At 37.4% G+C, this 23,957-nt stretch overlaps 1 protein-coding gene across 2 annotated transcripts in view; it reads left to right on the top strand.

Moving 5' to 3' along the window:
• The window catches only part of ehbp1 (EH domain binding protein 1), a 191,881-nt gene that overhangs the window by 3,346 nt on the left and 164,578 nt on the right, over positions 1-23,957 (top strand). For both annotated transcript variants that reach the window (XM_028467869.1, XM_028467870.1), the window contains exons 2-5: positions 4,992-5,350; positions 11,143-11,200; positions 11,277-11,372; positions 12,292-12,345. In XM_028467869.1, the coding sequence (XP_028323670.1) occupies positions 5,247-5,350; positions 11,143-11,200; positions 11,277-11,372; positions 12,292-12,345 (312 nt within the window). In that variant the 5' untranslated portion in view covers positions 4,992-5,246. The remainder of the gene's footprint in view (positions 1-4,991; positions 5,351-11,142; positions 11,201-11,276; positions 11,373-12,291; positions 12,346-23,957) is intronic.

Raw genomic sequence — 23,957 nt, 5'->3', positions numbered from 1 at the left:
TTTGACACTTGATGCGACCTTGACCTTGAAATTTTGGTGCCAAAAAAGGTCACCTGCACATCCTTGACATTGCCCCTATTAGATGACATACGTGTCATTAGTGCTGCATTAATAGCGTAGGAGGAGTTCCACGACAAAAGAGTTGCGGAAGAAAAATAATAATAAGAACTCTTGTGAGAACTACTAAACCTTACACAATCGGGATTTTTAGTCCAATCAGTGAGTTAAAAAAAAAAAAAAATCACTGATCCGATCATATGAATTTAGGTTGTTTTTTTTTAGGTACCGAGCAAAATCCTTTGATACTACCTGATACAGATTCACGGAAAAATTAAACGGTTCCATGTTTCTGGACCTAAATGCAGCGTTGTGGCTGTGAGGGAGTGGAAGAGTTGAAGAAATTCCATGCAGGACTTGAACACAACATTTGTTGTCAGTGTGTGTGTGCATGTGTGTGGGTGCGTGGCCCTTTAACTGCGAATAAAAGCGCTGGTCGCTTGACCAATGTGCGGAGTGAGGGAGCGTGTGTGACCGGAACAGATTAGATAGATTTTATTGATCTCTTGGGAAGGCTCCGTCAGGGAAATTACAATTCCAGTAGCATTACAGAAAGAAAAGAAAAGCAGCACACAGGATTTAAATAATATATTAACACATGAATACAGAATATATATAATATACAATATAAAAGAAGAAACTCGATGTTTGCCATTTTAAAGTGATTGGTAAAATAAACGTTGCAGCTGTTGAATTAAACCGGAGTTCATACTCAAAGACTGCTGTGAATCAAAGGAGTTAACTCCAAGATGAGGATAGCTTCAACCAATGTCGGCGTCATGGGGGGGCATTCGCGGGCAGTGCCCCCCCCCCCACACACACACACACACACACACACACACACTTCACTCCTCCCACTCTTCAGGGGGTGCCCGAGGACAAACGTTTCATTACTCAATGAGATCTGACTATCTGACTATTGCAACTGACTGTGTCCATTCACTGACAGAGTATGGGGGCTTGCTCTGTTGCTTCCGAAGCCCTTTGACAGATTTCATAGACCCTGACAACAACACAAGCTAGCTGAAATATGATTTACTTTATAGCCATTACTGCTAGCTGCCAGCATCTTAACACATAAAATAATATAAGAACAAACACTCACCCTGGTGAAGACCAAACAATAATCATTGTGGAGCCGTTTGATACCAAGGTTGTAGACCCACCCACTCACAAATAAGTGATATGCCTCCATACTTTTATAGGCTTTCGTCTGATGTTTGGTGCAGTGTTTTTAAATGGCAAACATATACATTTATAGAATATAGGGCTCGGCGATTTTGCCTAAAAAGAAAAAACTCTGGTTTTATAAAGAAAAATTCCTGTTTCTATTCAATTTTCAATATTTTTTCAATGCACTTAAAAATGACTGCAGACATCAGATTTATTTGTCAAAAGTGCAACTTAATTGCTGAGATTGTCCTCAAGAGTTAAAATGCATAAAACAATCCCAAAATAAAAAGTAAATGAGGCTCTGTCACAAGCTTTAACCCAGGTTTCAGCAAAAGTGCGACAGCAACTTCACAGTAGCTTCAATTTTCTGATTAAGAAATCTGATTACTACATATTTTATAACATATAACATTAAAATTGAAAAAATAATAAACTGTTCCCTTAGCATCTCAGCATAGTGTGATTAAAACATTAAACATGCCTGTGGCACACGTATAGCCTACTCAAAGGGTAAACACATGTAAACAAAGAGGGGGCTGGCTCACATCGCGCTACGGTAACCCACAAGGACGGAATGTGAAAAAGTCCAAAAAAATGTGGTGAAAAAATAAATAATAAAAACAAAAAACAAAAACTTGAATTTGCAAAATTTGCCCAGCTCTAATAGAATAACTCCAGGAATTAAACAAAATGTGGCGCCCCCCTCAGTTTTCTTTAAAGCCCCCCCATTAAATTTTGTCTGGTGCTAATGCTGGCTTTAATATTAACCAATTGGTTAAATAATTTTTAACCTTCAACATAATATCTACAGTATTCTACAATTGAATAAAATAAACAAAAAATGAATTAAACATTTTTTTTTTAATGGAAATAAAAAAATCGGAAAATCCAGAAATTTGAATCCGATACTCGTTTTCAGGCTGATATCGGACCGATATCCGATATTGATATCGGATTGGGACACCACTATGCACAATACAGGAAACAGTTTGATGACATAATTTTTAGAACAGTTGCAGTGGCTGCAATATGAAAGGGAAAAAGATCAAAGGCAACGATAACTTCAGTAGAGCTTCTCTAGTGCTAGTGATTGGTTTGGAAAAAGTCTCTCACTGATCTGAGTGTTTAGAGTTAAACAAACAATATTTGTCTATTTTAAAAGTTCTTACATTCTGATGACAAATTGCTGCTGCAGGTAAGACACTTTACCGATGTTAGAAATTATCATTTGAAATTGAAATAATTTTTACTCTGGTTTTAACATATTCAACATTTTGTTCCTTGAAAAAAACAGTTTAATATTTTATTGAGATGATACTGTTTTGAACAGTTTGAGAGCCTAAGGTGTGTGTACATATAATATATTAAATAAGGGTGTTTGACTTCAATTTTCACAGAATGCATTTGATATAGCAGGATAATAATAATAATAATAATAATAATAATAATAATAATAATAATGATAATAAATAAAAGCATATTTGATCATCTTCTCATTAAATATACTAATGTTCAAAAGGGGGAAAGAAGAAGTGTAAAACGTTTCTAGTCCTACCCACTTGTATTATTTATTTAGTTAATAGTGGAGTGAACATAAAAAGTGTTCCCCAAATATAGTACTCAAGTAAAGTTAAAATACTACAAAATATTACTTAAGTCCGTATTCACATGTGCACAGCGGAGTTGGGGTGCACACACACACACAAAAGTGCAACTTAATTGCTGTGATTGTCCTCAAGAGTTAAAATGCATAAAACAATCCCAAAATAAAAAAGTAAATGAGGCTCTGTCACAAGCTTTAACCCAGGTTTCAGCAAAAGTGTGACAGCAACTTCACAGTAGCTTCAATTTTCTGATTAAGAAATCCGATAACTACATATTTTATAACATATAACATTACAATTGAAAAAATAATAAACTGTTCCCTTAGCATCTCAGCATAGTGTGAATAAAACATTAAACATGCCTGTGGCACACATATAGCCTACTCAAAGGGTAAACACATGTAAACAAAGAGGGGGCTGGCTCACATCGCGCTACGGTAACCCACAAGGACGGAATGTGAAAAAGTCCAAAAAAATGTGGTGAAAAAATAAATAATAAAAACAAAAAACAAAAACTTGAATTTGCAAAATTTGCCCAGCGCTAATAGAATAACTCCAGGAATTATACAAAATGTGGCGCCCCCCTCAGTTTTCTTTAAAGCCCCCCATTAAATTTTGTCTGGTGCTAATGCTGGCTTTATTATTAACCAATTGGTTAAATAATTTTTAACCTTCAACATAATATCTACAGTATTCTACAATTGAATAAAATAAACAAAAAATGAATAAAAAAAAAAAAAAATTTAAATGAAAAAAAAAAATCGGAAAATCCAGAAATTTGAATCCGATACTCGTTTTCAGGCTGATATCGGACCGATATCCGATATTGATATCGGATTGTGACACCACTATGTACAATACAGGAAACAGTTTGATGACATCATTTTTAGAACAGTTGCAGTGGCTGCAATATGAAAGGGAAAAAGATTCACAGGCAACGATAACTTCAGTAGAGCTTCTCTAGTGCTAGTGATTGGTTTGGAAAAAGTCTCTCACTGATCTGAGTGTTTAGAGTTAAACAAACAATATTTGTCTATTTTGAAAGTTCTTACATTCTGATGAAAAATTGCTGCTGCAGGTAAGACACTTTACCGATGTTACAAATTATCATTTGAAATTGAAATCATTTTTACTCTGGTTTTAACATATTCAACATTTTATTCCTTGAAAAAAAGTTTAATATTTTATTGAGATGATACTGTTTTGAACAGTTTGAGAGCCTAAGGTGTGTGTACATATAATATATAAAATAAGGGTGTTTGACTTCAATTTTCACAGAATGCATTTGATATAGCAGGATAATAATAATAATAATAATAATAATAATAATAATAATAATAAATAAATAAAAGCATATTTGATCATCTTCTCATTAAATATACTAATGTTCAAAAGGGGGTAAGAAGAAGTGTAAAACGTTTCTAGTCCTACCCACTTGTATTATTTATTTAGTTAATAGTGGAGTGAACATAAAAAGTGTTCCCCAAATATAGTACTCAAGTAAAGTTAAAATACTACAAAATATTACTTAAGTCCGTATTCACATGTGCACAGCGGAGTTGGGGTGCACACACACACACCAAAGTGAAACTTAATTGCTGTGATTGTCCTCAAGAGTTAAAATGCATAAAACAATCCCAAAATAAAAAGTAAATGAGGCTCTGTCACAAGCTTTAACCCAGGTTTCAGCAAAAGTGCGACAGCAACTTCACAGTAGCTTCAAGGGGGCTGGCTCACATCGCGCTACAGTAACCCACAAGGACGGAATGTGAAAAAGTAAAAGAAAACTGTAGTGAAAAAAAAACAAATTGAAAAAATAAATAAATAATAAAAACCAAAAACTTGAATTTGCAAAATTTGCCCAGCCCTAATAGAATAACTCCAGGAATTAAACAAAATGTGGCGCCCCCCTCAGTTTTCTTTAAAGCCCCCCCATTAAATTTTGTCTGGCGCCCACTCTGGCTTTATTATTAACCATCTGGTTACATAATTTTTAACCTTCAACATAATATCTACAGTATTCTACAACTGAATAAAATAAATAAAAAATGAATTAAATTTTAACGTCTGTTTTTATAGAAAATCTTTTTTGTTGCAGTGCAATTCAGCGTTAAGTAAATCTACAGCTTCACTGATTGTCTGTTCTTATTTTCACAGGAGCATCAGCTGTTTGGACTTCTTCTCCTAGTGTGGACTTATCACCCACTTCTTCTTAATTCAATTGAACTTTATTTATATACCACAAATTACAACCAAAGTCATCTTAAAGCTGACTGGATCCAGTCTTAACTCCGTGGATAAGATCTGTCTGCTGGAGCCGGATTTACTCAGGTTGGCCTAAAACGTTCACGTGAGTGGACGCAAAGGAAGCACAAAAAAATTCCAAAGACTGCCCCTAGTTTCCTACCAAACATGGCTTCTGTTTGGAAGAGACTGCAACGTGTTGGGAAGCACGCCTCCAAATTCCAATTCGTGGCTTCCTATCAGGAATTAATGTTGGAATGTACCAAGAAATGGTGAGTTTTCCTCCTAACACACACACACACACACACACACACACACACACACACACACACACACACACACACACACACACACACACACACACACACTCTTTGGTGTAGAGGCTTGTCTGAATGAAGGGAGGGGCCCCGCTCGCTGCCTGTAAAGCTGCTGCTGTGTTTTTCCTCTGCTTTTCCTCATGTTCACTGTGTGTAATTGAAGAGTCGCTGCTGAAATCAATGCTAGTCAATCAGATCTTTGGGGTGTGGTATGAGACTAATGATGGCGATGCCTCCCAGGTTAATGTGAGAGACGAGGGACGGGTGATTGAGCTCTTTGATGAGCTTTCTAGTCAATGTGGTGATGTCACGATGGTCACGGCTGTGGGTGATTCATCGGTTGGCAGTAATTAAAGGTTTCACAAATAATGTTTTGGAACAATATCACATATTTCCATGGGAGTTTTCTTGTTAATAGGTGACTGAGGGTTGACAGTGTGGCTAACGTCGATGTAATCCTGTGTGATTTCAGCTAGGGCTGGGCAATTTTATCTAAAAAAAAACTGCAGACTTCAGATATATTGTCAAAAGTGCAACTTTATTTCTGTGATTGTGCTCAAAAGTTAAAATGCATAGAACAATCCCAATTTCAAACTTTAACCCAGGTTTAAGAAAAGTGCGACAGCAACTTCACAGTAGCTTAAATTTTCTGATTAAGAAATCAGATAATTACATATTTTATAACATATAACATTACAATTGAAAAAATAATAAACTCTTCCCTTAGCATCTCAGCATAGTGTGAATAAAACATTAAACATGCCTGTGGCACACATATAGCCTACTCTAAAGGTAAACACATGTAAACATGGCTCACATGGCTTTAGTGGCTCTTCTGATGCTAAAGGGTGCCGAACCCTGTCCTATATTATACACATTTTTAATTCTATCATAATCTGCTTGGAAATGCAGCCAGCAGATATTCTCAGGTGATGAATGAATGAATGAATGAATGAATGAATGAATGAATGAATGAATGGCAGTGCTGTGCTTTCACAGGTGGATGTGTGCTACTGCGCCTGTAGCTATTTGTCCTGCTAGCAGAGCAAAGCTGAGGGTGAGGCGTGTAGAGTATAAAGACGTAGCCTGCAGACGTAGATTCTGGAGAGGCCTGCCCCCAAGGCGTGACTAAAGCAGAGCTGCAACAGCTTCAACCTGGGACAGATGTTAACGTGTTAGAAAGGAATGAGAAAAATGTGGCTGGAGCTGAGTCTAAACAGAGCTTTGGAACCACATTTTAAAGTCTAATCTTTACATGATGTCGTTGATTATAAATGAAAGCTAGTGGAGTGATTGGAAACACTCCTCAGAGCTTTGAAGGATCACAAAAGTCAAAGGCCGATCAGTAGGTGTGTGAGGATACATTCAACCAATGATTCCATTTGAATCCTGATAAATAATAAATGAAAAAAAAAAAACACACCAAAAAACAAACTCAATTCAAAGATTGGGATGTAAAGATGCTTTTAAATTCTTTTAATTTGAATACATAGAGATCATATTTAAGAAAACATATCAGTCAAAATACATATATCATATTATAACATTTCTTCATTTATCACCATGCAAAGTTAAACATTTTTTTATAAAAACATAATATAAAAATACAAGAAAAGTTTGCTCATCTTCCCAACTTGGAATTTACATATTTTTCTTATACAACAGGCTTGGACTAGGTTCAGACGTTGTGCGATAAATCAGGTAATGTGTTTTGATTAGCGCGAGAAAGACACACTGATGGAGGCTGACTTGCCTACATGTGTGTAAAAAAAACACTAATTATTTGATAATTGTTTCCAAAACCAAAATGAAGAAACGGAAAATGCCTTGTTTTTCTAATTCAAGCTCTTTTGCTTTGGTTCAGAAAACGAAAAACGAACACCATTATTTGTTTTCTCCGTCACCGATTTGCCAAAGTACGTGACCCGGAAGTGAAGTGTTACACATTCAGAGATATCTTTAGCTCTGCAACACTTAGGAGTCTCTAAATCCTCTGAAATGTCTGTGCCCAACACCAGCTAAAGCGAAAAGGACACGTTTTGGATTCACAGTTGGAAGCAGCGAACTTGTCATGCCCAACTGCCGTTAGCATAGCCGTTAGCTTCGGATGAGAGTGCACTTCCGGTTCCATTTTGCACATTTCCGACGTCTTTGTTGCCTCCTCCTGTGACTGTAAATGTTTTTAAGGGTAAAACTATCGGATGTCACCCGTTCCTCCTCTTACACGAATCATTCTCTGCCTTTTTAAAGTGTGCCCCGTCTCCCTTTCTTTTATTTTATTCTTTCCATTATCTTTCCCTCCTCCTTTCTGTGTCAGGAGTGTCACTTTGAATGTTTCTGCAGTGGAATGTGTCCAAATGAAGATGCTGTGCGCTGCAATTATAGACAAAAGCAGCCATTTAGACTCTCCTCCCACACATTGGATGACATGAAACCTTGCAGGGCAGCACGACGCAGTGTTAAATGGGGAGAAAATTAGCCTGCAGAGCATCTCCAGGCTGATTTTATACATTTTACATGTTTAAAACACACGCTCATGCTAAAATTTAAGGAGCCTGTGAGAGAGATGATTGGAATTAAAATGAAATTTAAGAAGCGCTGCAGGCTTGGACCTGATCTCATACTTTCCAACAATGATTCATGGATCAATCAGTGCAGAACATCATTTCTCTTGGTGTATGATTCTCATCAAATAGCAGCACTTTGTGTCCAGTTAATAATATGGACATTTATATACAAAGCTGAGGATTTTAAAAATATATATTTAATAAGTCCATGTGTCCGTGTTAATGTCCGCATATTTATTCTTCCATTCATCCACTCTTTTGTATTATATCCATTATATAGTCTTTTAAGACTCTTATTAAATAAATAGTCTCGGCTCTAGTCTGGGCTGCCAACTTGGACTATGTCATCACCAGCGCGTCATCGTGGCAAGTTGCGTATGCGCACAACGACCGGAATTAAATTAAAGTGGAATTAAGTGTTTACAAGAAAGAGGATTTATTTATTTCGGAATTAAAATCGAAATAAACCTGCCACTTAATTCGGATTTAAAGGTATACAGGAGGATTTTCCTGAAGTTTAGAAAAGAAACGCCCTCTCCACCTGCTCCCAAGTGGGAGGGTCTATTCAACGTGTTCGAGATAGCATGCATGAGCCAGATGCGTTATTTGTGTCGGGCTTGCATCGCTAATCATAGCTGACATTTGGATAAACTTCCCTGCCATTAACTACTTGGTTGATTATTGTCAAATCTGAATCAAAAGAATACCACTGCGATCCTCTTCCTCTTCCGATTCCAGTTAGTGATTCGCCATCTTTTAAACACTTGAAAGTGGGCATGCGCAGCAAGCAAAAACTAGCTAGAGATGAGCACGTACAATGGCCTTACGTCAGAATGATTGACAAATAGTCTTGATGATCCACCCGGAATTTGAAGCCAAAATAACATCCTCCATAATACCTTTCATTCGGAATTAAATTTGCATTAGGAATTAACCTTTAAACAAGGTTAGTTTAAAGAGGATTTAACTTTTATTCTGCTATAAAAAGCTCTGTTGTAAACGTGGCCACTGTTTAATGAATTCATTCAAACTAGTTTTTGAGGCAAAAATTAGTAGATAATTCTGAGGAATCATTTCTCTGCCCTATGATCAGCTGGTTTTGTTGGTGCAGCTGAATATGTGATTGTTGGTCAAAGTGTCCCAGGTTGTGTTTGCTCTGTGTTCGTTTCAGAGGTTAGAGTCCCTCTGTTATCACATATGGCTTCACTTCAACTTTAAACATTGTTCTGATGTATTTAATTTATGTTTTCCATTATTTTAGTAATCGTTGTTGTTAGTTACCTTGTATTTGTTCACCCACCACCTGTTTCATATTCCCTTTGTCATTTTTAAGGCATAAATAGTAAATGTGGTCCTATGAGACGTTAATTATTACTATTGTTTTATTGTATTCTCCATATCTTGGTTTTCGACCCTCAACCACTCGTTTAACAGGAAAAATCCCATGAAAAAATGTGATCTGGTCATAAATAAGGGTGTGAAAAAAAAAATCTGGTATCGTGGTTACCAAAATGAGTAGCCACGATACTATACCAGGTAAAGTATCACGGTTCCCGGTAATATCGCGATACTGAAGCCTTTTTTTTTTATTATTATGAACTGTAATGTATTTGTACAAGTTAGAAATACTTATTAATTACTTATAGTGTTGTTTGGTGCAGGATAAGAGTACATGAACAAAAGCATATAAGCAATAAAAAAACTAATAAATGCAGTTAGAATTTACATGGATGAAATAAAAAAAAAAGTTGTTCAGTTTCCTTTGCACATCAATTTACGTTTAGGATATCAAATCCACTGTCTTTAAAAAAAAATCTATTAGACAATAATGCTTCTTCTCCAACATAATAAACCGTAGAGGATAAAATACAATAAACAGGAACTGATTCCCTATGAAAACTATACTTGTGCATTTTCTGTGTGACGTCACTGGTGTTTTATGAGATTGGATGTGATCCCTCCTTTGTGTGTATATAATTAGTAAATATTGTTTATACATTCTAAATATCTCTGTAATTAAAATTTAAAAAAAATTGTAAATGTCTCTGTAAATAAAAATAAATAAGCCCTTAAAGAGTAAAGAAGCAAAAATAATTAGTTAGAAAATAATAATAAATAGAAAAAAACACCACAGAATATATGCAAAAATAATACAAATATTAAGTGTGTGAGAAAAAATTGATTCAGCGATATATCGCAATATTTCATCCCGCAATCACCGTGTCAATCCAAAAATCATTGTTTCATGGCAATGCACAGCCCTAACAAATATACAATAATAATACAATAATATACCTCATCAGCAGCAGCATGAACAGATTTAACATTTTTGTCGGTTAGTTCAGTGGCCAAATATGGAGCAGTTTGATCTCAAGTGGGCCACAGATGTTATGTGGGAAAACAAGTAATTTCAACATTATTGTGCCCTAGTTTTTTGCACTGCTACATATACATAAAATACTACATATTTAAGAAACTGACCATACTCAAACAATAAGTGATTAGTCCCAACAGGATCTTTACTTTAAATTTCCTAGATTGAAAAATTGAAGAATTTAGTCAAAATGTTGAGCTTTGTTTTAACTGTTTAACATTAAAATGCACTGCAATCATGCAATATAAGCACCGGGAAAACTGTGAGCCCCTCCAAATATTATTGAGTTTCATTTAGACAATGATTCATGTTTTCTGTCATTTTCACTGGGTTTGACCCCCGGTCCATGAGTGTTATGGACATTCATGTCACCATGTAAAGAAACAGTGTGTAAATGATGGATTCTGTCCCCAAACATGCATGTGAGGCATTTCCATGTCATGTTGGGGCCTGATTTTACATAAAGAGAGAAAAAAGAAACATGGAAAATTCCAGGTCCTACATGCCTTTTAAACACTGGTTCAGGAAAGTGATGAGTAAACTTTGGTTTAGCTGTTGTAGCTCTCAGCTGCTACTTTAATTGTGTATTTCCTGCCACAGTAGCCTTGCGTGTGTGTTTCTGTGTGTGTGTGTGTCTGCAGAGACAACACCATCATTTATTCATCCCATTAGTGACTCTGAGGAGTCAGAAGGCCTTCTCTGTGCTTTCAGGCCTGTGTTACTGCTCCTTTTATCATTTATCATGTTGTCATAGCGACACAGATGTTTCCTCTCATTTACCGGTACTTTCTCATCCTTCCTCACAGGCAACCAGACAAGCTGGTGGTGGTTTGGACGCGACGGAGTCGACGAAAATCCTCAAAGGTTTGTATTCTGAAAGCAAAAGGGGGGGAAAATAAGCATACACCGATTACATGTTCTCATCCTCCTTGTCTCACAGCCCCATAGCTGGCAGCCCGGTATTAAAAATCCCTACAGAGGCATGGTGGTGTGGCCCGTCCCAGAGAACGTGGAGATCACCGTCACCCTGTTTAAGGTACGTAGCTGCAGCAGGAGGGTCTGGTTTCACTGCGTTACACACGTTCACCGATATCCGCTTTAGTTAAAGGTGCAGAGGATCTTATTTCAGACCTGCGATGCTCATAAATCAACCACAAACACAGAAAAAAATAAATAAATAAAATATAAAAATAAAAAAGGACAACAGAAGTTTAAAAACTCAAGCATCCATTTTTGATATTTTATTTTAATTTATTTTATTTTGTACGTTTTGTTGTACTGCAGTGGTTCCCAAACTGGGGGACGTGTACCCCTCTTAGGAGGTACACAGAAACATTTGTCAGTTAATTTTTTTTTTTTTTTACATGCACACAGACTTTTTTCTCATCCATCAATAATAATTTGTGGAACAACTCTTAATACACCAAAAGGTGAAGTTTAAATTCTAAAACGGGCAAAACATCAGAAATAAACGAATAAAAAGGCCTAAATTCAAGGTGAATGATGAACGAATGAAGCAATGAGTCATTTGAGGTCAGCCATCCTAAGCTGCCTGGAACCTATTGTTATCCTGCATCTTCTTTTTCTTCTTCTTCTGAGGAAATGTGTGAACAATCACCAAACTTTGCACAAAGCTCCAGTCCCATCCCACTTCATCTCCGCTGCAAAAACAGGCCAGTCATGCTAAAGGTGGCACTACAGGAAGCCTCTAAAATTCCAAGTGTCAGCTTTCACTGAAATGAAGCGTAAAAGATACAAAAGATGAAGGAAAACATAGATTAGTCTGTAAGAGTTCAACATCCTGAGGTTTTTTTTTGTCGACAGTGTGAATTCTTTTCAGTGGGTGATGATGTACAGTACGCTCACTAATTTATTTGATGCGTTCTGACGTGTTACCAAAAAACAATCAAAGCACTGAGAAAGTCTGAGAACATGGTGTTTGCTTTGCTTTGCAGGACCCTCACGCAGAAGATTTTGAGGACAAAGAGTGGACGTTTGTCATTGAAAATGTGAGTTTTTACATCCTTCTCTGCTACATATTGCTCTCTTCTTTACAGATTGGGTTATGCTTTACTCCATTCCTTGTTTTTCAAGCTGCTTCATTTCTTTGAGCAGCTGCTGCCCCCGTGTGGTCAGCGTGGGTTACTGCACTCTCTTTATTCCTCATGCATCATTGCATGATGATGGTGTGTGTCTGTCTATGTTTGTGTGTGTGTGTTTTCACGGCGCAACACACAGTCCATGTCCTGTGGAAAATAATCGTTGTCCAAGCGTTTCTTTTACTTTTAGTGCTCATAATTACACATTTTGTGAAAACAGTGACTTTGTTCAGGGAATTGTTCCCAGAGGACATGCATAGGGATAAACTATGAGGGTGGAAAGTTTCCTTGGAGCAGGAAGTGGAAAATATCTGCTCAAAAGATGTTTGGGTGAAGTTACATAACCTGAGTTTTATACAGAGCTGCTTTTATGCTCACACTCTGGCCTTTTTACTGATGTTAGTGATGCCAAACAATTTCAAATGTCCTTTAAATCTAGTTTTTTACTGACCTTTACGTCTGCTAGAGCCACTCATCAAATCAGTGGTAGTGCCTCACACTGGTTTCATTTAATTTTATTAAGATCCCCATTAGCTTCTGAAATCATAACTAATTAATATGCGTGTTAATTACATGTTTCACTGTTTGGAAACTAAGGATGATCTGATTGTAAACTCCGTTTTCCTGCTGTCGTGTCATGTTTAACACTCCAGCGATGTGAGTGAGTGTATCTGATCCAATGGCCACATGATCAACATTCATGTCAGCCTTTAAAATGATAACCAATCTGAGTATTAACACAGGAGACAACAAAGAGTTTATTCAGTATTTGATTTGGATTTGTGTTTTTCTGTTGTTTTTGTAGTCATTTTGTGTTTTTTTGCTGTCATTATTTGGGTTTGCTTAGTCATTTTGTGTATTTTTTTTGTAATTTTGTGTGTTTTTGTTGTTTTCCTTTTGTGTTTTGTGTATTTTTCTTGTTGTTTTGTGTTTTTTTGTGCTTTTATTTGGAGTCATTTCTGTGTTTTTCTGCTTTCTTGTGTGTTTTTGTTGTCATTTTGGGTGCTTTTAATGTAATTTGTGTGTTTTTGTTGTCATTTTGTCTACTTTGGTTTTTTTTAATGTATTTTACTTGTCGTTTTGTGGGGTGTTTTTTGGAGTCATTTGTGTATTTTCTGCTTTCTTGTGTATTTTATGTTTTTTTTTTTTTGCTTTCTTGTGTATTCTTGTCATTTTGTTTGTTTTTGATGTCATGCTTTGTATTTGTTTTGGGGGACACCCAGAATTAGGCCGAGGGCCGCATGTGGCCCGCGTACCACCAGTTGCCCATGTGTGCTTTTCCATCCTTTCAGAGACGTAAATCAAACACAGTTAGAGACGTAGAACGACTGTGGTTTTAGATGAATGCTGAGAAAAGTAAGGGCTGACTGACCTTAAACTGTATTTTCATTTGGATTAAATCCGCGCATGCCTTTTGTTATTTAAGTATAATCTGAAGTGATTGACGTCGCTCAGTGTTCCCATGTAATAAATGTGAGCTTTTTACAAAATAGTACAGATTTTTTTCCTTCCTGATTTCAAGCTAAATTTCAGTGCGTTAGCGTTTGAATCTGTAGAAAAAGGAGCATCACTAGAGATCAACAAGGACCGACCTCTAACCTCCTGACCTTGTTTATTAAGAATCTTTGTGGGAAAGAAAAGCAGGCGAGCTTTACTCTGTCCTTCAGCGCCGTCACGTTCTGTACTCGTCAAGCTCACTGGAACGTCGGCGGACGCGGCCGTACCTTGGTCTCTTTGATAGAGAGTGGAGACGACAACCAGGTCAGCCGCCGCTCTGCATCCGGAGCGTGGGAGAGGCAGACGAGTTAGTGCGTTGGTCTCTGCATACCTGACTAATGACAGAAAGATCAAAGGCTCGCTGGCCTCCTGACAGCAGGAATGAAGAAAGGAGGAGAGATTACACCTCCTCACATGCTCCAGGGGATTTAAAGCATGGCATTCTTGGAGCACTTCAGGAAAACCCTCACAGGTGACACAACACAACGCGTCTCCAGAGGCTGGACTTCTACTTACTTCACCATGAAAACATACTAAAGTGTGAGCTAAGGTAGCTAACCCGTTAGCCGTCTGATCCAAGAGAAAACACACGCCTTAGAAGGAAAAAAGGAATCATAAATGAGGAATTTCTCACATTACCTTAACATGACATTTATCAATATTAATATCTATGAAGAATAGATCTGTTGTTTTTTGTTACAGATCTATAAAGAATAGATCTCTCTTTACCTTACCACACAGAGATAGACAGGGCCAATCGCATTCACCTTTCTAAACGACTTAAAGACTCATATTGACCTGACCTACATGTTTTTGACTGTGCACGAGGAGAACATGCAAACTCCAAGGCTATAAGTGTGTCCTTGTGTGTGACACTGAATCATCTGACTTATAATACAAAGCGCTTTGGAAATACTTCTGTGGATCACGTGTTAAACTTGCTCACTTACTTTTCTCAGCATTTAATGAAAAAACAAGAGCCACAATCTTTAGCAGCTGTGACATCACCGGAGCGTTTAAGCATGACACGACACCAGGAAATCTGATGGTTTAACATCTTTTTATTTACACAGTAAATGCATCAGACTGGGGATAAACCAGTGGATTATTGCCTTAAAATACTCTTATTTGTTTTATGAAGACGTCTGCATTATTCAAACTTCAGGTCAGACTGTGTGTTTCAGGGGGAAAATTATATTTAATCCTTCCTCTTTAAAGCTAAGACAACAATTCAGAATTTAGAATTTAATAGAAATCTAGGAGAGAGCCACTTTACTGAAAATAAAATTAACTGAATTAAGCCAATATCTTCACTGTAGAGTTACAGTGAATTCCTGTAATGGTTAAATAAATCATTTTTTCCAAAGCTTCAGACATTACCATTTTGATTTTAATTATTTCCTTCCAAAAACTGTCCTTTCTGAGCTTATTTTTAAATGCATAGGGATGAGTGAACTATGCACACTGTCCACCAGGGGGCAGTCCAACCTAAGCTCTGTGGAAAACACCTTTTTATGCCTTCATGAGTAAATCTGTGGGACCAGAAAATGTGTGTCAGTGGGTAAAGATTGTGTGTGTGTGTGTGTGTGTACGTGTGGGAAGCATGCTTGTTTTTGCAGTTCAGTACCACAATTGTTACTTTTGAATAAATGTAATCCCACATCTCGCTTTATTTCGGGTTTTAACAAGCTAGTTTTTATTCCTTAATGCAGAGATGGACAACTTTTCTCACTCAGGGCCCACAAATGGTTGTGTCTGATCTGAGGGTCACATGATCGACATTCATGTCAGAATTTACACTAATAATGACCAATCTGAGCATTAACACAAGGAAGAACAAAACGTTTGTCATTTTGTGTGTTTTTGGTATAATTTTGTGCATTTCTAGTGCAGTTTTAACTTTTGTATATCTTTTTATAATTTTAAAATTTTTGTTGTTTTGCATATATTTTAGTCATTTTGTGTATTTTTAGGCCCGAGCGCCTAACGAGTTGGCGAAGGGCCTCTTGCCTCATAGTGACCACACTACGAGGGAAGGGGTGGAGCCTATGCAAACGCCACATGCCCGTCAGTGACCAGGGACCTTTGTCATGTCGTAGGCATGCCCCCGCGCTTTCCGAAAATGTACAGTTCATGGTACTCAAAAAGGGGGAAACATTGTTATTGTAGTGGAATATTTTTCTTTCTTTCTTTCTTTCTTGGTATCGGAACCAACTCACCGACTTTTCACCCACTGAACCATTATGTAGAGTAAAATTAATTTGCGCGCTTCTCTAATTTCTGGCTATTTCCGACGCTCCAGCACCCCCAAGTACTGTATGCCAAAAATGCATTACGAGATAGGAATTGCCCCCTACAGAGTGAAAGAATTAAATATGGGGCAAACGTATTTTAACACACTCCTCCTCTAGAGAAGTGGGACATCAAAAGTTATCTATAGATTTTTGATAAATTGCATTTTGGCCAATACCTTTGAAAATTTGAATTTTTGAAAATGCTCCCATTTGCGTCAAATGTAAATCTTTTGTTAAACTCTCGGTCCTAAACCAGCTCAATGTGGAAATACGGAAATGGGTGCATTAGCGCCCCCTACAGAGTGAAGAAAATCTAATATGGGGGAAAAAAGAAAATCAAAAATGTCTGGAATTTTTCACAAATTTCTGTTTTGGCCTCTCGATCAAAAAAGTCAGTGAGACGCATGCTTTATTTTTTATCGTGTTATTTTGTGAATCTTGAAAAGCGTCAGCTCAAACTACCACTATTGCCACTACTACTACTACTACTACTACTACTACTACTACTACTACTACCACTACTACTACCACTACAAACGTTGCGTTGTGAATGAGAGGGTAACACCAGGAAATGACAGGCGGACTTGTTGCTGAACTCGGGTTCATGTTTGGACAGAAAACTCTGTGTAAGATGCGGCTAGGTTTGCCGGATCCTATTTGTGTCTGCTCCATGTATGCTGTTTGTAAAGGGCTTCAGAAAATGAAAAAATAATGATTGGATGATAGTCTAAATTCATCATCTTCTTGAACAAAATATGAAGGCTATATTCGTAATGACTCCCATCACAACTCCAGCATTGTTCTTAGATGTGTTAATACAACAACAAAAATCATGAATATGTCTAAGTTTATATCTCAATAGTACATTTCTGTCTAAACAAATCAATAATAATGCATTGACAGTATAAAATTAACTGCTATATTATGTCTTTGTATGAACTTGAGGCAGCGCATCAAAAGCGGCACAGCGAAGGCGCCACGGTGAAGACAGCGTGACGAGGTTTATTATACTGTGTTAAAAAGTAAACACCGGCTCAGATATCTTTATATTGCATTTTAATTGCGTGTTTTGCTCCTAGCCAGCATGGAGATTTTGGTCATTTGTTTTTAACAATGATTTATTGGCTCCATAAGTGGAAAACTGTTTAAAAATGGACGGGCCCACTTGAGACCAACCTGGTTTGAATGTGGCCCCCTGAACTATAAAGAGATTTGGGCTCCTGGCTCAGGCGAGCTACCCTTCAGGTATTTGAGCTCATATAAAGTCAGGAGCGTGGATGAATGCGTTGGGGTGTGCCGCTCTGAGCAGCAGGAACAGAAGAAGAGGAGAGGTGAGTTCTCCTGACCTCTCATCAGACGGCGGAGGAGAAAAGGCGAAGAATACGCCATTGTACCCGAGCGGCGAGGATGATGAAATTCAAGATCCCCCACCCTCACGCGCTGTGGCTTCGTCTTAATCTGTTGGCCCAACCTCATGCTATAGGCTAATCCTTCCCCGTCGAATTACTGGCCCCGGCTAGATTGTGTTTTGTCATTGAAGAAACGGCGGTGTCAAACGCTACCTCTTTCCTCTCCTCTATTTGTTCGTCGGCCCGCGCGAATCGTATAATCAAAAGATGGGGAGAGAAAGAGAGGTGGAGGGATGAAATAGGCTACACAGTAGTATCTCTAAATTGCATGCTAGCCTTCTCTTTCACCCTATTTCAAACAGCCACGTATTATCAAAAAGGTGGGCAAATTGAGAGCCAAAGATTGGACGGCTGTATTTAAAGGCATTGTGCTGACACGCTCTTTTGTGCGTGTGTGTACGTGCACGGTGGGGGGTTAATGTGTGTATGCATGTCTGCCTTTGCATATCAACCAGAGCTGAAGATGTGGACCAACTTTGCTCGTCTTCAAAGCTTGTGTGTGGGGGGATTTAAATAACACACACACACGTTTTCCTATGTATAGAATGAGGAGCTATCATGTCTGAATGTGGACACAATCCAAGGCTTCCTCCCCCACCGCTCTCACACTCAATATGGACAGGAGTGCTTCCTGTGTGGATACAGAACATGTTAATGCACTTTATTAGAGGAAAACGGCAGTCATCAAATCAATTATTGAAAAGAAACGATTAGTTTATATTAAGAAAATTGAATCAGAAGCCCACACGGTGTTTAACATCCCATGAGAATTAGTCTGTGTACGAAATGTCACACCGTACTATGCCCTACAAACTCAGTGAGTATATACTGTCTACTATATACTATAAGTATGGTTCAGATGATGAGTGTTCCCACTGAAGTATACTTCCAACTTTCCCAAGATGCATTTGGAACCTACAACAACAAAAACTTGAATCACACTGAGGATAATATATATATATATAATCTCTGTTAATTCTCCACTTTTGAAAGTTACAAAATCATTTTAAGCAAGAAAGTGTGCTCATTAGATCCATAAAACTCATGGAAACGCATTTAATTCCCACATTACGGAGATTTTTTAGAGACCCTCCATTGTGCTACTGACAAAACTTCCGGTTAACTTCAAAACAAGAGCCCTATTTACAAAAGCATTAAAAACTAATGGAAGACAAGAAGAGATGCTTTTATTTTGAAAGGGGGATGTTTGATTTTTAACTTGAAGCCGGTGTCATGTACTGAGTTCACATCGTACTGAGATTGCGCACTTTGATGTTCCTTTATACATTTGGCCTCATGTTTACCTTTACGAAGCCAATAAAAGTAAAGATTTCTGCCTCCCATTTTCACAACTAGTGACTGGACGTCTTTTCTTCTCTTGAAGGGACTTTATTCTGTTCTTTTTCTGCCGTGTGCCTTCCTCTTCCTCCTCTTCCTCTTTTCTCTTTCCTCTCACTTCTCACTAAGGTGAATTCCCCTCTATTGTGGATCCAGTCCAACTCCATTAAGGTCATTTCCACGCCACATACCTCTCTCTTCTATCCACTCACACGCCTCCATCACCTACACTCACACACACACACACACACACACACTCTGTCTGTGGGTTTTGCACCCGCAGCCTTTGTGTAAAACACATTACGTAGGCCAGTGGCTTGTGAGCGCCGTGCAGGCCTCGGGGAAGAGAAACACAATTATTTCAGCCTCGGGCTATTCACGCAAAGGTGACAAAAGCTGGTATGAAGTATGAAATCCCACAAGTTTCCGCCACGCTGTGACCAACAAATTGGGATTAATTTGCACTCGTGTGCACGTGCGTCTCCAAAAGTTTTTCACCTTTTGCTCTTTTTGTGTTTCTCAAAGTGCTCGAGCTTCTGCTTGTGTTTGTGTGTTAGAACGATGCGCAAGTGTGCAACATTTTCCAGTTAATCTCTCATCCATATGTCCAAAGAAATTATTCATGGATGTAAATTTCATCTGGTATGTGAAGAGGACGCATGGGATTTTACAGCAATCGGCCGTGAAATCCTTCAGCGTATGGAGAAATCTGAAGTTATGCTGTGGTATCTGGCACCGTGATCTTGGATGCAGATATTTTACTGGATGCCTTCAATAGATTGTGGTATAACTTAAGTGTCTCTGTTAAAAGTGACTCTTTCCTACACTTTGTTGCGGACGTATAAAGAATTAATCTGTTCCTGTCAAAGTGAAATGACTCAATGTACAAGAAGGAAAATGGCAATATTGTTATTTTTATCTCTATTTTGATACAAAATCAAGAATACACTGCAATATCACACATTTATACTGTATAAATGTCTGACAATGTGTATAAATTATACGCATTGTGGGCAAAGCAGGTGGGCAAAGAAACAGAAATGTCAAATTTTACGCAATTTTTAATCTCACGCTATGTAGATTACATAGCGTGAGATTAAAAATCGTGTGATTCCAGCACATTGTTTTGGCACCTTTTTGCATTATAGAAATATAAAATTAGCTTTTGAATATTTTGGTAAACAAGTATTTTATAGATTGTTCACTCCATTATTCAGGTAATCTGAAAAAATATACTTTTGCCTAATTACAGCTCAGTCTAGAATATACATAAAAAAATAAGATCGATATTAGCAACCAGTTTGGTTCCTGTTTAAGAAAAAAGTTTATTTGTTTATTTTGTGTTATGCAAAGTAGAAAAAGAAAAAAAAAAGTAAGTCAGAGTATAGTTAGCTTAGCACGTAGCAATGTTGGCTGAGTAGGATCAAAGAGTAAAGGGGCGTGGCTATGTTGTTGTATTAAATTACTTGATAACTGATAATTATTGTGCATCTCTACTGATATACACGCTGCTTATTCATTTGGATTTATACTATATTATTCAACTGAATTGAATATGTTGTCCTTTTAAGAGGTTATGCCACTTTTGACTTTAAACATCAGCAATAATTATGATTAATTTAAGTTCAGACACATTAATGGAGAAAATATAGCCAGAAAGGCAGCTTTTTTACTTATACTCTCAATTTTTCAATCCAAATTGTGTTTTTCAAAACGATATTCTTCCCTGATATTGTTGTTATATGTTCTTACGGCTGTTGAAGCACTTGGGTTTCCCAGAAGCCGCTGAGCAACTTGTGCCTGTGTGTAACCGGGCATGTGTCCAGTCCGTTGTGTGTCCGAACGCCATTATTGTGTGTGTTTGTTTGTTATGAGGTGGCTGCGAGGCCGGGTGGTCCCTCCTGTTGCCTTAATAGGCTTACCAGCCCCTAATCCACAGCACACCACCCTGTCACATGGTCGTTCTGCTGACTAACTGCTACCTTTGCCATGTGGGTTGTATGTGTGTATGTGTGTGTGAACGTCTTTGTGCAGGTGTGCGTCTCTCTGTGTCACAGTGTGTGTGGGTGCTGTCATGTGTGTGTTTTTGCGTTGCGTCGTTGATAATCCAGTGTGTGAAACTGGAGGTTAAAAAAAAAAACGAAAAAATGATGCAAATATTTGTCTTTTTATTTTTAATATGCAGTACCTGGTGGAAAATTATTGTTTTATTATATTAAACTTATTATATGGTAGAAAATATCAACAAAAAAGGCCATCATCCAAAATACAGTTTGACGTTACGTCACCCTAACTTCGCTCAGCTTTTAACAAAAACCATGGGCATTAAAGTGTATTTCTGACTTTGGACAAAGCTACGACTCATGCCTCTAAAAAGTTGTAAACAAGACTTGTGCACATTGAGCACATTATTTCACAATTTACCTACAAGGATGAACACAGTATTCTGAGTATTCTCAAAAAACACAGATAATATGCACTCAATACGATGTATGTTATACTTTCCAATAGAGCTACACATTATCAGCATATTAAGTCATTTCTTGCACACTTTGCAAAGTAAAATTAAATGTAATCAATGTGGTTTTTTGCTCTGTACAACATACCAAACTTACCGTCCGATTATATACAATAATAAACTACCCTCACTTACAATAACAGCTTTCATATGATAAAAAAAAGAAACTACAATGATAGGTAGAATAATACAAAAAAATCATCATATAAAAAATAGCTCATATGATAAAATCAAATGTTAATAAAATAATAAACATAAATAAAATGAAAGGAAATAAAAGATTAGAGGAATACAATAGAAAATAATTAGCACAATAAAATAACTATAAATAACATAATATTTTAGTTAAAATAATAAAGAAAATGTTTTCTTTAATTGCTTCATACATTCCCCATAATGCCTTATATAAATAAATTATAAATGGGTAAAAATAATAAAGAAAATTCCTATTATTGATTTACCATTATGATAAGATAAAATGTATATACATTAAAAAAACATAAATAAATTAAGATATTAAGACATTTATACAATAAATAGATAATTGGTGTAATAAAATAAAAAATGAATAGTTATAAAAAAGTTGTATTAAGTATCCATTTATCTAAAACCTTTGTGAAACATTTAGAGTTTAGGCGTTCTTAGAAGTTTTATTTTTTGCTGATTGGTCGTAGCTCTATAATATTATTTTAATCACAGGCTCTTTGTCTCTGAGATTTAAAGAGCTAACACACACACACACGTGGAGACACACAGCTGTGTGCGGTGCCTCTCCGTGCACACACTTATCTCCCATCTTCGTGTCCATCCGTGCTTACATGCATACGTGCATGTGTTTGTTAATTAAACTGATTAATCTGACGATGTGGGGCTTTGCTCCCGTGTGTTTGTGTGCAGCTTCCACACCGTCCCTCGTCTTATTGTTGATTCTCAGCCGTTCGTCCTTGTGTGCCCCTCACTCTCCGTGCGGGCACATATGTTAGCGTGTGTGTGTTTTCAGGGCGTGTCTTGTCCCACTGCTGCAGGTTGTGACCTCAACTTTCATCTGCGAGGTCTGAGGCTCCTGCAGCCCGCTGAGCTCTGCTCTCCGCCAACAACGCGGCAGATGTCACCAGACACTCTCAGACACACCGTGTCACCCTTTGATACACACACACGCCGCATGTAGTGTATGCACACAAACACACACACGGGCTCATAAAGATACATCTATAGCACATACATACACATCCGCAGCAGCGGCCAGCTGGGACTGGTTTTTGTTTTGCCTCATACAGTGTGACGTTTGACCCCAAAATAAACATCAAAACACAACTTTCACCTGGAAAACATCCTGTAGGGAAGTTTCCACCTGTCAATCAGGATCTATTCATTCAGGTTTATCAACGTCCTTCAGCTGTGAGTGAAACGCTTTCGTTTCAGCGTCTTTAATCGCAACAACAAAAACCTGTTGATTATTTTAGGTACAATTTAACAGAAGAAAATTATTTCTAAACTTTATTAGCTTTGTGTCAAAGATGGACAACAGAACCAGACATTTTTTTCTTGTACTGCGATAATGGCTGTGTTTGAAATAGTACTACTCATACTAAGTCTGACGTCAAAATTAGTATGTAGTGCATTCACATTAGGGCACACCAGTCATACTCAACCGCCCCATGATGCATTGCGAGCGGAATGTAAAATCGTCCTGGGACCAGCTTCAAGCTAAAAATCAAACATCCTCTTTTCAAAACAAAAGCATCTCTTCTTGTCTTCCATTAGTTTTTTAACGCTTTTGTAAATTGGGCTCTTGTTTTGAAGTTAACCGTAAGTTTTGTCAGTAGCACAATGTCGGAATGAAATGTGTATACGTGAGTTTTATAGATCAAATGAGCACATGTTGATATTCAACTTGGTCACTTTCTCACTGAAAATGTTTTCAGAACTTTCAAAGGTGGAGAATTAACAGAGATATTTAGCCTTAGTGTGATTCAGGTTTTTGTTGTTGTAGGTTTGAAATGCATCTTGGGAAAGTTGGAAGTATACTTCGGTGGGTACGTTCATCATCCTGATCATACTTGTAGTATATAGTAGACATTATATACTCAGAGTTTGTAGTGTTTAGTACGGAGTGTGCCATTTCGTACACAGCCAATGATTGCACTAGAGGGTCTGTTTTCTAAAGAGACGAGTCCTTAAACTGACCGCTGAAGTACGTCACAGACAGAAGTGACATACATGTGACGGACATGTAAAATTTCGCACTACATAGTGTCGTGTGATTTCGGGCAATGCTTTCGGCACGGTTCTCCAGCAGAGAAATTTGAAATTCATAACAAAAGTTAACTTGTTAAACCAGAAATGAAAACAAATTTGGAAGAGCTGATTAAACAGAAACTGGTAAACTCTGAAACGGAATTTGGGATCTTTTGAAAGGTAAAATTTGAGGCTCTATGTTGAATATTAACATGTACAGTAAGTATT

This window comes from Gouania willdenowi, chromosome 15 (assembly GCF_900634775.1).
Source record: "Gouania willdenowi chromosome 15, fGouWil2.1, whole genome shotgun sequence".
Taxonomy (NCBI): domain Eukaryota; kingdom Metazoa; phylum Chordata; class Actinopteri; order Blenniiformes; family Gobiesocidae; genus Gouania; species Gouania willdenowi.
This window is presented reverse-complemented; position numbering and strand designations above follow the sequence as displayed.